At 38.5% G+C, this 14,115-nt stretch overlaps 1 protein-coding gene across 2 annotated transcripts in view; it reads left to right on the forward strand.

Annotated features, from left to right (window-relative positions):
- Positions 1-14,115, forward strand: part of LRP6 (LDL receptor related protein 6) — a 119,941-nt gene that overhangs the window by 6,465 nt on the left and 99,361 nt on the right. The window contains exon 2 of one of the 2 annotated variants that reach the window (XM_032689594.1): positions 9,164-9,557. The exons of the other annotated variant lie outside the window; for it this stretch is intronic. Coding sequence (XP_032545485.1) covers positions 9,164-9,557 — 394 coding nt within the window. The remainder of the gene's footprint in view (positions 1-9,163; positions 9,558-14,115) is intronic. 2 annotated transcript variants of the gene reach the window in all.

Below are 14,115 nucleotides of genomic sequence, written 5' to 3' on the forward strand. Positions count from 1 at the left end.
ACTCCCTTGTGATATAATCAGTGTGGCAAAAATGGGATTATAGTTTTAATTCTGTTTATGGGGGCCATGTGTGGGCTCTTGATGTCAGATTTGAAAAGTAATCATATTTGAGACAAAATTTTAATCAACAAGCTATATAATTTTGCTTAATCAAAAATTGTTTTCCTTCTCTATGATACCGAACTGTAATGTTCTCCTTTATATTCTTCTCCTTATTACTCCCCTCCCCTCCCTTCCTAGTATATTCCCAGAGGAAAAATGTAGTTTGTGTGTATTTTGATGTGGTTTTTAAACTGTTTATGCCTCCACAACTCCTCAATAGTAAGGATTTTCTTCTGTCCATTGTCAGAGAATTCAGGCTTCTAGAAAGTGGCTGATGTTTTTGCTGGAATTCTGAAGATTAAGGGTATGTGGAAGGTAACAGAAATATAAAGTGTCATAGAATTTCAAACTTTGTTCCCTTAGTTGTTCTGTCAAAGCAGGGAATAAAACTCTTACTTATAGTCAAAGTATTAGTGTTAATTAAAATATTAACACTTTGGAAATCCAAGAATGGTCTTGTCTCCACATGGATTAATAGAGAAGGAGTATTAAGAATAATAGAAGAGTAGGAATTTGTAAACCTTATAGTGACTCTTATTATATCCATTTAGAAAATGCAATGATGGTCTAATAACTCAGGAACTTAACTGAGGCTCAACAGTTACCGTTTAGCGTGTAGGTAATGGTAAAATTAGTAAGTAAGATAATTCAAAGTTGAGTGGGTTTGTGTTTATGGGTTTTTGGTTTTCTTTTGGATAACCAGAAATTAGCCCTATTCAAAAAGAAAAAGACAAGATTAAATTATTGAGGTATGTGCACATCTTTCCTTATCCATTAAAACCAGTCCCTAGCTGTTCATTTGAACTGGAGTTGTTACTTATTGTATTAATCTGTGGTAAACTTAGTAGTTTTAAGAATTTGAATGTTCGAAGTGTAATTTTGGTTTGAGAACATTTTTCTTTTGGCTGATGGGAAGTTCTTTTAAACTTGCACTCTGATTTTCTTTCAATTTTCTTACAGTACTATCTTCTAGTTCAGTGCAAGTTCTTCATATTTTTGCAAAATTGTTAATTCTGCCTTGTCTTGAAGAACAGGAGAAGCAAAAATCTGTGAACTTGTATGGGCGTTGTAGTAGATGTGGCTTTTTCTGTTCTGGATTCTTGTTATGGTGGATGAACGGACAAAGATGCTATTTGCCAAGCACGAGCTGCAAAGTCTGCCACAAAGAAGCAATTGCATATGATCACTGCAACTGATACAGCTGATAAAACCATGGGGTTGGTTGTTGAAGAACTGTAGATGAATGTGATAAGTCTTCCAGGCCGTGCTGCTGCTCCTCCCTCCCCATACCTCAAATCGGTCCCACTGTTATGTCCCAAATGAAGGTGGTAATTTACTTTTGTGATGTACTCACCAGTCCTGGCAACTTTTTCCATTTTATGGGTCATTCTGTCCTCCAGTTGGGTTTTTTTGTGCTACATTCTGTGTTCAAGCTTGACCGCAATTTCCTGATAGTGCTTCAAAAATCTAAACAAACACAAAAACCTAACCACAAAACAGAAAAAAATGAGTTATTTTGTTTGATTTGGTTATTTTGTTTGACCTGGCGAGACAAACTGACAGACTTCAGGAAATGTTTTTTAAGTCTCTTTTAGACTGGCATGCCATTTTTGATAAATTGTTGAAAAAGTCATCTAAGAGTAGCTCAATGCCTATGAGCTTGTCAGTGTGGAGAAAGGCCCTATTTGTTTGAAGGTAAACCAGTGTGCTGCTGTTCGGGGTGTGGGTATTTTCGTCCACGTGGAACTATTAGCAGGAGGTGAGACCCCTTGGCTGGGGCTGTTCCTACATGCTGCCAATATAACTGGGGTCCTCCAGCTATGGAGGTAAGTGAACTGGTAGCAGTGACTATGAGTAAACCTCCCAGGCCATTTTTGACTGGATGTGCACCCCCAAACGTGTGTTGTCCACGCTGGAACTGCAATTGTTCCAGAGTAGCAACAAACTTTGGAGCATTCCCATCTGAGCTTGCCAGGATATACAAGGCACATCTTGCAGCCTTTAGCCTTTCTAGGCTTTGGGAAGTGGGCTACCACAGTCACAGCTTCACAGTGTTGTGTCTCAGTGCTCTAATTCACTGGAGGGACATTGCACAGTCACTTCCAACAGCTTCCTGAGGAATATGATAGAGGCTTTTGGCTTGTTTCTTTACTGTTAAAAGCGCTGTAGGAAATGATGATGCCAGAAGGTGGTGTTTTGTTTCAGTGTGATCTGGTCATCTTATCTGTCATCATAGTGCTTGCAAGTTTAGTTTGCAAAATATCGTCTCTATTCAGATGTGGGACTCTAATTGGTACGATATAGCTAAACAATTTTTCTTTTTCTGCATGAGCAAAGATGCTTGCTAACTTTTTCATTAAACAGATTGTGTCGATTTAAACATCGACCAGTAGAACTAGGGAAGTATTGCCAATGTGTGTGGAACTGGTATGACTTCATCTGCAGGGTGTTATTCTGACAACTGTTTGAGAAACTGGAAGAGTGTTGAAGGAAGGTTAGGAGGACACCTGAGGAAATGGGAAGTATAAATGTTGAAGTTCTGCAGACATTAATGTGTATCATGGTATTACTTGATTATATATCCCTAAGGAGCTTTCCTGCTTTCCGGAGTCTGCTGCTGGCCCTGGAAAGTGTCAGATCACCTTTATTTTGTTGCTACTTTGTAAACAGGAGGGTAATGGAAGAAGGTGGTAGTTTTATATGGCAATGCAGCTGCAGGGAGCATAGCTCTCTGCTCATCCTGTTGTCAGCAAGATAGATTCAGCATATAAAATTAGGAAAATGTCAGTCTCTAAAGTGCTGTTTTATCCTCACGAAAGTGCAGTGGGGATAGAGGAGAAGTCAGTGTTACAGAAAGGTGGACAAAAGTGATGTGAGTGTGCTACCTGACACTGAGAAGAGACGTGCTGTGGTAATCCTGCTGTAAGGCTCTGTTGCCAGCAGGATGATTTGGCAGGTGATGCCTTCCATTCAGAAAGTTATTTGCTTGTGATAGGCCAGAACTTCATGGTGTGCTTCAGTCATGTGTACTTTTGCCGTAATCTGACAGGACTGTTGGCTTTTTAGCCTGGACCTGGTATTTCTGTCCTTCCTTGTAGTCCATTTTATTTTTTTTCTTCTCATTCTCTTGCCCCCATCCTTCTATCTCTTTTCCTGTATTCAGCAGGCTAAAGGATGACTTACTGCTTTTGTGCCAGCTAGTCCTGCAGTATGTCTTGATCTCTATAGCTATGATCTTGTCAAAGGCCTGCAAAACTAACAGCAAAGCTTGGTGCAGAATCCAGATGCTGTTGTTGCTGCTGCTTGGTGTCTTTGCTTTTGCGCTTGATATGGTTACTCATCTCATTCACTGGCAAGCGTGACTGTTCTTATGACCTTTTGAGTTACCATCTGAACAGCTCTTGGATGTCTTTAGCATGGAGAATATACTTAAGTTTAGCTGAAAAGAGGAGAAAAGGTCCTTTCTGCCAAATTTGGGCTTCCTCAGGCTTGTTTACTAAACGCCTGGTTAGTTTCTGTGTCCTGCAAGTATATTTGTGAGAACAAGGAGGTTCAGAGAGAACAGTGCTCTCTTTCGTAGAGAAAGTGGAATGGGGGCCACTGGTAAATCAATTCATTAGTTTTATTAGAAAAAAAAGTATGGAATTGTGTACTGTGTGGAATAAATCAGGGAAGTGCTGTGATGGAGAACTTGGTGCAAAATCCTGGCCTGTTGCTTGCTGTACTGAAAACTTGTATGTGCTTCCTGGTGATTTTGTTGTAACCATCTCTGTATAAGTTTCTTGAGGCTGGCTCCCTACTTTTGGGGAAAGTTTATTTTGATTTTCAAATTACCTCTCTTCTTATTGGATATGACTCTCCCAGGCTTTATTGCCAGTACTACCTCAACCTGGTCATTCTTGCTTCTCTAAACTGAGCAGCAAAGCTCAGACACTCACGGGTAACAAATACACAGAATTCCTTACAAGCATGAGCAGTGATGAGCAACCCGGAGAATGAGGGAAGAGTCTTCACAACTGACAGTTCCAGAATCCATGTGTCAGTCCAGAGATTTTTCATTATGTTCTTGCCTTGGTTCTCTATGGGACATCTTGGGGATGGTTATCATATTACAATACAGGGAATTTTGTATTTTGAATGGTTTTAAGGAGTTGCAATTAATGTTCTTTGCTGGTTGTATATGCCTATTTCTCTGCTTTTCCTTCTCTTGTGGGCTGAATGTGGGTGTACAGTACTCTGTCAAGGCATCTGGAATCCTTCTTCCTTCCTGTGCCTCATCCAGGTCAGCGTGTATTTGCTTGGTACATCTCATCACTGTGTCTCCCCTTTTCTCCATGTTTGCCATCCTCCTGACAGCGTGCTTGGCAGTACTAATTCACCTTTAGATGCTCAGAGTTCTTCAGCAAGATCTAAAAAGGAAGGGGCAGAGCAGGAGTCTGAACAAGATTTCTCCCGGCACATTTCTCTCTGCCAACTGGAGCTGGAAAAGTTTTGGATACAGGCACACTGCAAGAGTGACAGAATAGGATAGTCCGAAGAGCTGAGTATCCTCTTCCCAGCTCAATGACATCATCTTCCAGTATGACTATCCATGTGTTTCTTGCCAGTGGACTACTGCATGGATATTTCATTCCCCAATGTCAGTGATCGCTTGGTGGTTTCCACATTGTGACCTGGGCCACACTGGGATTCTGTGACAGCTTGCCACAACTTATGGTGGCCACCTCTAGTCTGATGAGTCCTGCTCCTTAACTGGAGGTTCACAAACAATTGGTTCAACTGATCAAAGCTGATGCAGTCTTTCCCTGGTGTGCTATTGCTTATATGTATTTGATTTTTGTTCTGAACTGGTTCTGGACGATGGCTGGCTAAAAACTACTTTTTGGCAGGTGATGGGGAGAGTTCAGCTCAGTAGTCTTCTGCTGGTTTAACTCCCTGCATGGGAGCTAATGGTATGGGACAAGTGCTAGTGCCAACATGGGAGGTCAGGAACCAACAGCTGAAAGTGAAGCTGGGGAGAAAGGATATGGCTGCAGTCACATCTTGAGCAGATCTAGCAGGCTGCCAATGAAAGGGGGGAGAGCTGCTCCCCCTTCCAGCTCCCTGCTGGTCACCTTATGTTAGTTTTGGATTTTGCTGGACCACTTCTTGAGTTGATTCTGCTTGCTAACCCAGTCAAATCTTTCACTGCATAATAGTTTGAATCAGCTTGGGGAGGGGCCCTTAACTAAGTGAGGGGGTAGAGCAACATTGCTGGGGATTGGGAATGAGAAAAAAGAGTGTGGGGAAAATGAACATGTGCTAGTTGCTTTAACCAGGCTAAACTCCATGTCAGTAAAATAGAGGCACCCAGAGCTGTCCTGGATTGCTGAAGGTGGAAAGGAGGAAGTGGGAATTTGTGGAAAAGGCTACTGGACTAGTTAAAGAAAACAGCTTAAAGTTGCTACGTTAACACCAAAAAGATTAAAAAACATTTTTAGCTGGTGAAGTGATTGTTTTATGTTGGTTCATCACATTGCACCCTGTGGGTAGCAGTATCTTTATGCCTGTAGCGGATGCTCACAAGTTAGATGTACAAAGCAAGACTGAAGTAAACAAGAGTAAGGCAAACCAGACTTAAGTATCTTGGGGATTAGCAACTTTCAGTATGCTAGGGGGAGTGACAGGAATTGCAGTCAAGAGAAATACGTGGTACAAGAACTGGAGTTTGGTGGTGAGAAGGCGGCAATGAGAATTCTAGTTGTAAAGGTAAGGCAAAAAAGACAATGTCTGAACTTTAATATTGAATGTGGTAAACTTAGGAAAGGTCTTACGTGAATATTTGAGTAAAGAAGCAGTTATAGGCTCAGTGATCACTACTGGCAGGAGTTTCTTGCGATTTAAATTATTTTTGTTGCAGTTGAAATGTGTTAAACTTGAGGTTTTCTAACTTTTATGTTCTTTAAGGGAACATTTGTTCCTGCTAGTGGATACAAAACCACCCTTATTTTATAAATAAGCATAGCTTTTACTTTGTATTGGGCACTTTAATTAAATGAATAAACTGCATGTAGACCTCTCAGGTGATAGAGGACATGGTAATATTCACTACTGTTTCAGTTTTTGATTTCCAAGGTGGATGTTTTTTCTTTTAAAAATGTGTGGTTCTTTTCAGTGTATTGTAGTTCGTTGCAGTTACAATATATGCTTTTATGATGTCTACAGAAGGAGAAATAAAAACATGTAAAGAGTTCAGCTTCTTAAAAAAAAACCACTGAGTTATATCTTTTTGCCCCATTATAACTTAAACTGCAAAGTAGTTGCCTAGCTTTGAAAGGAGTTTCTCTTGGACTTTCTTCCCTTAGGTTATTACTGTAGTTCATAACTTCATTATTCAAGAAAGTCATCTTTGCAGTGTCCTGTGCTTCTTTCAAAGTTGGGACAGGACAACTTCTGGCACAATTTTCCTTTTGGTGTTGCTGTCTGAGCAAAGTAAATGCAAAGATGATACCAGGTACTAATGCTGCTGCCAACTTCAGTAACTGGGTTTTATAGGACATGGAAGCCTTTGTGTTTTCTGGGAAGGGTTGGAGGCGGTGGGGGAACAAACCCGTTTTTTATAATTTTGGTGATGCAGGTTTCATTCCTGAATGTCGCAAGACATTGGAAAGCTTTACATCCTCATCTGCCAGCCCTAGGGAATGCATTACAAGTGGCTTTGAATCAACTTGCATGAAGCTGCACATCCTCGGTGTAGCTGTGTTTCTTCTGAGTCATCATTTACATAACTTGTACCATTGATGAAAAGGAAGTTTTCCCTGGTCCTTCCTCAGGCAGCTCTGAGCTCCAGCAAGGAGTGAATTACCTATGCAGTGTGGTTGTGATAGGCTCAGCAGTGCCTTCAGGCCTCCGTGATTACACTTGACATGCCTGGTGTTCCAGTTCAGTGCATGCTGTGTGTGGGGGTACTCCATGTTGCTCATAATAATGGAGGTTATACTCATTTGTGTGTGGATTTACTTTTTTTTCAAATGCTGGGCATGCTGTCTTGTTAGAGAAAGCTCTGCCAGTTGCCTGCACACTTTCCTATGGTGCACTAGATGACACTGAGCTGGCTGTTAACTAGGTTTTTCAGGTTGCAATTGTATGCAGGCTTTAAAAAGTAGATGGTTTTATTACATTACTGTTTTTTTACACCTTGCAGTCTGTTGAATACTTTTCAAAAAAGCATAAGCAACCCCGCACTTCAAGAAAATCTATTGTAATTAATTTTAAATCTTAGGGGGCTGGGAAATTATGCAAGGAAGGGAAGGAGATAGCGAAGTAAGGTAAAAATAAACCTTCTTAATATAAAGAGTCTGCTTCTGATTTAAAAGAGTCTACTGCTTCTCCATGGAAAGATAATCTTTAAATTGAATGGGGTTTTGCACAATTAAAAATTGCTTTCTGGAGAGGGGAGAATACAAATACAAATTTGGTATTATTAAAACAAACAAAGTTTCACCCCTCCCTCCTTCTGTCTAAAGATCATAAATCAGTTTATATTCAGTGTTTCTAAATTTAGGATGACAGTCTAAGCAATTAATTTTTTAAAAACCCCACCAAAACCAACAAAACTCTCACTCCCCACCACCCCGAAACTTGTATAGCAGAACTCTTGTAATTGGAGGTAGACGAAGGAACTTTTCAGTTCTTTCAGCTTCCCCCAATTCATATGTGACAGTGTCTTTGGGAAATTTTGTGGTGCAAAATTGAGTAGTCTGATTTTCAAAACTAGCTTTTGAATTTATCCCTGTGTTAATATTTCTAATTTCAGTGCAAGTTTCTCATATAAGGAACTGTATTTCTTCTGGCAGTGTGGCCTTGACATTATTGAACCGTGCACATCTTTGGCTCTATAAATGAAAACCTTTTGTTTAAGACATACGTCCTTCTGCAAGTTCAAAGTGCCCATCTCTGCTGATGAATAAATCCTCAAGTTCCTAGTGAAATTTGTGTGGTGACAGGCAGAAGAGCATTTAGTGTGACACATAGTATTTCTCTCAATTCCTTTGTACAGCTCTGTTGCTACAGTTTCTGAATAAATACAGGGAAAGGTTGAAATGTTTTCTGATAGTCAATTTAAAAGGATGTGACTGCCTTATACAAATGTAGTATTTTTTGTAACCTTTTGTTGAAGAAGGAATGAGGCTGGAATTTGCATCATACTGTATATAGTTTGTGATTAAGGACAATTAAGCAGGCATATTACATTTAAGAAACTATCTGTTTTCATGGCTGCTGCTTTACATTAGTCATCTTAGGTGTTGTTATGAAAAATATACTGTGAAAAGTGACAGAGTAAGCAAATAAAGCCTGTAAGATTATGGCTTTGTGTTAGAGAACTGAACAGGAGTGGTAGACCTGAGTTTGAAAGAACTCAGTGTTGTCTATCCATACCTATAGAGTTATTTTTCTCCCTACCTCCTCATACCACTTTCAACACTAAACCAGCATTTGTCTCATGCTGTGCAATGAATTTTGGATTTTTTGTATTATATGTAAAATGTCTGAGGTATATAATTTTGGGGAATATCAACATGCAGGTCACTTTGAAAGCTTGACATGAATTATGCTATTATTGAAGTGGTGTGTATATTGCTAAATTCTATAAAGAAAAATAATCATTGCTTAGATGGGCCAGCACTAAGTGCTTAGAAAACTGCTTTACTCTTGTCTTCCTTATTCTTATTTAAATGTCCTTCTGTACAGAACAGTGTCATTTGGGTACTTCAAACCCCCATTTTCTTTGTTCTCTCCTTTCTTCTTTACTGCTATTTTAATAATGCACAACCCAGAATACTGAGCTGCCTGTTACGAAGGCACGATCTTGGCTTGTAACAAAGTCGAAAAGCTTTAAAAGTCAGTGCTTTTTAGTCAAACCTCTAAATGTCTCCCCACCATTTCTTATTTTTTTTAAAAATACTCTTACATTAGTAGGTACTAATGGCCTGATGCACCATCATAGTGCAACTTACAGTTAATATGAGTGACGTTAATACATGTGTCTGTGTGTCCCCCCCCTTATTTCTCCTATTTGAAGCTTCCCCGCTGTTGCTGTATGCGAACCGACGGGATCTGCGACTGGTGGACGCTGCCAATGGGAAGGAGAATGCCACCGTGATCGTGGGTGGCTTAGAGGACGCAGCAGCAGTGGACTTTGTGTTTGTAAAGGGGTTGATTTACTGGAGTGATGTCAGTGAAGAAGCCATTAAGCGAACAGAATTCAATAAATCTGGGAGTGTACAAAATGTGGTCATTTCTGGACTTCTGTCACCCGATGGGCTGGCATGTGACTGGCTGGGAGAAAAATTATACTGGACAGATTCTGAAACAAATCGGATTGAGGTTTCTAATTTAGACGGATCACTGAGAAAAGTTTTGTTTTGGCAAGAATTGGATCAACCCAGAGCAATTGCCTTAGATCCTGGAAGAGGGTAAGTCTTTGTTAAAACAAAGTAGTTACAAATATCGAAGTTTGTACTATTTCTTGTTTGTTGAATGGTTTTAAATAGGTGATGGTACTGTATTTGAAGTTATCCTAAGCCAGTTTGCATTATTTGCTTCGCTTTCTATTAGTGTGATTTGCAAACAATTTGCACTTCTAAAATTGCATTCAATTTTGTTTGTGAACAACTAGACTTTAAAAAAGTACTAGAAATTTCTTTTGGCAGTTGTGCAGAAGATTAACAGAAATGGAGAAGTTCTAATGTAAAACCTAATACAATCTACTGTACTCTAAAGACCATCAGCTGCGTGTGGACAGTCAGACTTGTGCCTCTCTGACATGTCGAGTAATTTTTGGAGCTTTAATAATTATTGATATTCATGCTTTATTGAAACATCCGAAGAAATGAGATAAATCAATATACTGTACTAATAATAATTTGAGATGTGTTCTGGCATTTAACCAGAAAATTTACAGAAAAGTTCCTCTCTCTACCCTCGAGGGAACTTCTCTTTAAAAAATTCTGTGTTTTGGCTTAGCCCATTCTAGAACTGATGTAGTTTTCTCAGCCGTCATTAGAGTCTCTGGATGTGGGTTACAGTAGAACCTTTTATCTCTATTCTTGGGACAAAGTAGTGTTTGCCAAAAATGCAAAATTCAACAGTGTTTTTAGTGATGTTACTTAAACGGTTAGTTTGAGGTTACCCCTTAGGTAGTCACCTGTGATAAGGTGTTTGGCTCTCTCAAAGTGGAAGACTAATACTGTGTGTTAGAAGACTAATGCTTCTGACAATTTTTTCTATCTATAGTAGAGAACATATTTGTACTATCTTTTTTTTTTCCTTGAACAAACAAGAAAATTAATCTATTGTACTGCTATTGCACATATTTTTTTAAGCCAACTTTTTTTTTGGGGAGGGAGAATCGGTGCCTTTTTTGTTTGTTAAGATGAGGGTTGTGTTTCGCTGCATGCTACTTCTTTGCATTCTAGTTTGTTTGGCTCTTTTCCTCCAGAAGAAGAAAAATCTCTGCAAAACATGGCTTCTTTTCTGAACTTCTTAGAAATACTGTATCTTGAATGTTTTCTTCCACAGTTTCAATAGTCCTTTGACAATTTAAAAACAGAAGTTTGGTTTCCCTTACATATATTTCAGGCTTTGGAAATAACAGAAGGATGGATTTATGCTTTTTCTATGTATTTACAACTTGTAAATTGGAACTAATGATAGTGTTAGTTTCATTTTAGTAGATTCTAAAACCATTTAAGAGTGCAAGAAAAGTGTAATGCTCATGCTCCTTCCACCCACCATCCCAAAACTGAGAGAAAAGGGGAGGAAAAACACAGTCAAGGTGGTTTTGATTTGGCTTGTAACCAGAGAGATCAAGATTCTTATTAGTTAGGAATAACACACTGTTGTGAAGCCAGTTGGTCTTTTTTTTTAGAGCAGTATTTGTATTTTCTGAATCTGGACAGTAATATGCTCAGTGATCCATACTAGATGACTGCATACTCTTTCACTCTTTCTAGTACTTTACACTAAGAGGAAAATATAAGAAGAAAAATTAAATAGCTCAAAGGTAAAGCAAGCTTGTAACTTGTTTCATATTGATGATCTGTTAAATCAGTAGGAAACACTTCAATATGCCTAAATCTAAAACAACTCAAAAAAAGCAAAACACCAAACCCCCTTCCCTAACCCAAACAAAACCCCACTAAACAAAACAAAAAACCCCTCCTACAACTGTAATTAAGGGACAAAACATTTTTTTCTGCTGCATTTTTGAAGAGGTCACTTTCTAAGTTGTTATATGAAGAGTATGTTTTAAGAAGGTAATAGAGTAATATAGCCAGCTTCTGTCTTGCCATATTGCAGTTGCAAAAATTGCAGTTCTTGTATGCAATTTTATTACAGAAGACCTTTCAGCTTTTAATAAATCTGGTTATATTTCAGAACCTTTCAGAACCCTTCAATGGAAGAGTGGCATCAGCACAGAGATGTAAATTTAAAAAGATAAAGAAGTAATTTATTTAGATTTTTTTAGCCCTGTAATTGTCTTTTGGTTTCATGATGTTACCTAGCAAATAGCAGTAGGAATAAGTAATAAAAAATTCTAAGAGCAGCTAATAAAATCTGAAACTTGGAAAAGCAAAACCCTTCTCATTTTCCTGCAGTCTAATCCATCTCCTGTTATGCTCAACTGATGTTTATTTTAGATACAGTTTTATAAGATTGTAATTCATGAAAAGAAATGATTTAGCAGCAAAACTTACACAAAGGTCATCTTTATCAACAAGTTCAGTTTGTCATCAAAGTTAAATTGTCAAATGTCTAAAGTAGCATACGTAAGTATTTCATGATCAAGTTGATTTAAGTACCAAACTACTAGTCTCTTCTGTGTTGGGATGTCTATTTATTAAATGTATCTATCTTGCTGAAAACATGAGAATGCCTACTTGGAAGTGAAATGTTAAGAACTGTATAAGCTAGCACAAATATGTAGTCATGAAGAATGCATTTTCCTGGCAGTGTCCCATGTGGTAAAAATGAAATGTTTTACTGTCCTATTTTCATCTAAGAAGGCATTAAAATATGAACTGTCTAGATTCTTCTCCTACATACATTTTGAGGTTTGAGCTTCTCATTGCTCACATTCGTACGCTACAACTTACTTTAATTTTTTCAATTTTAGTTGTCTTGATACTCAATAAAATACTGTGTGTGTACCAGGAAAGAGAAGGGACTTCAGATGAAGATGAAGGGAAGGGAGTGTTTGTTCAGCCTTCTTTTGAAGTGAGCCAGCAGGTTTCAGGGCAGTTTCAGGAAGGTTTCTTGGTCCTAGCCATCCTTTCTGGAACTGTTTTTTCCCAACTGGTGTTAACCATGAGATCCTTCTCAATAAGATCAGCAGCTGGGAATAGCACTGACACTGTAATGTCGACTTTTTGCCAGGAGAAGACCAGGTGTTAGGTCACCAAGTGCAGGAGAGCACTTGAAAGTTGAGCAAGTGGAAAAGAAGTTTTTCTGCTTCAGCAGTCAAGATAGAAAAAACAAAAAGGAAAAAAAAAAGGCATATCCAGATTCTTGACTAAGTACTACTTGAAAATGCAGTATTGTATATTTGTACTGCTGTTTCCTCGTGTTGTTTGGTTGGTTTGTTTGTTTGTTTTAAAAATTGTGCAGCCCTTTTCTCCTCATGGAAAAGACTTTGTTGTCATAGTTACATCAGAATTACCCTTTAGATGACTTGATCAGCTTTCTTCATAAGGAGCATTATCAAAATCAACTGGCCTTTCTCACTTCTAGATGTATTGTTCATTACAAAGGGAATTTTAAGTGCCTCCTAGAAGTGGTAACTAATTACTTGCTTTTCAGGAAATGTTTTAAATCAAGTGACTGTATAGAGTTACCTTAATTGTTAAGATCAATCCAAAACTTTTGGGTTGTAAAGGTTTTCAGTTAATGAATGCAATTAGAGTACAAAGAGCTACAACACTTTTTATGGCAGCTGAAGTTGATTTCTGGATTAAGTACTCTGCATGTTAGGGAAGATCTTCAGGTTTAATGGGTACCCCTCCCCCAACAAACTTATTTTTTTCATGCGAAACCTTTGCAGGGAGCACATACTTTATGGACCTACTTCTTCTGTTCCTTTGGAAGTTGGAAACTTGTGTCTGAGCATGTCAAGCACAAAAGCAACTGTAGTACAGGACTTACATCTGCACGCTGTAACAAAAATTCGTGGGAACTGGTAGTACTTCTGCTGAGTGGTAGATGTTATACAAGAGTATAAGAAAAGGAAAATGGACAGTTCTAATTACAGTTACAGTACTTTTGATTTTGGGGAAAAAAACATTTTGAAACAAAAAAACCAAACAGAATTTCTTTGCAAATTCACTTGTACAGTGAAGGGTTTTTAGTTTGCATGCAAGTTACTATTGTATAAAATGGCACTTTAGATGTAAATTCCCCAAATAATGCAAATAAGGCTTTGCTTCATACATTCTCTTGCTTGATGCCATCTCTCTATTGAGCAGATTGCGTCTGACTGAATATCTTTCTGCTGCTCCTTTGCTGATATTAACATTTCACAGGTGAAAGACTGGTGCACTCAGCTATTTGTTTGCTGCATGGCCTGGCCTGTGTCCTGAGGAATTAATTTCTAGGTTTTATAGGTGATGTGCAGGCAAGTGTTATACTGATACAAAATCTGCAGACTGCTGTGATATTGGCACAGAGACACAGAAGGTGTATTTAATCTTTCTTCACCTAAGGAGGCTCTGTTTATCAGAAGATGTTGGTTGCAAATACATCACTAAATTCTGGTAATAGCTAGGATAGTAAACAAACCACAAGATATTTTTTGGTTACTTAAAGGTAATTAAGCTAACTCAAAAGACTGCAATAGTATTGCATAGGTTGTGCTGTGAAACTGCATCAGGAGTGGCCTACCTTGCCTCTTGGGCTGCATGTAACTCCTGGAAGATTTAAAATGCAGCACTGATGTTGCTAGTAGCTGGATGATCCTAGCAGGAGGACTGTTGTGTG

Source organism: Chiroxiphia lanceolata, chromosome 5 (genome assembly GCF_009829145.1).
Source record: "Chiroxiphia lanceolata isolate bChiLan1 chromosome 5, bChiLan1.pri, whole genome shotgun sequence".
Classification (NCBI taxonomy): domain Eukaryota; kingdom Metazoa; phylum Chordata; class Aves; order Passeriformes; family Pipridae; genus Chiroxiphia; species Chiroxiphia lanceolata.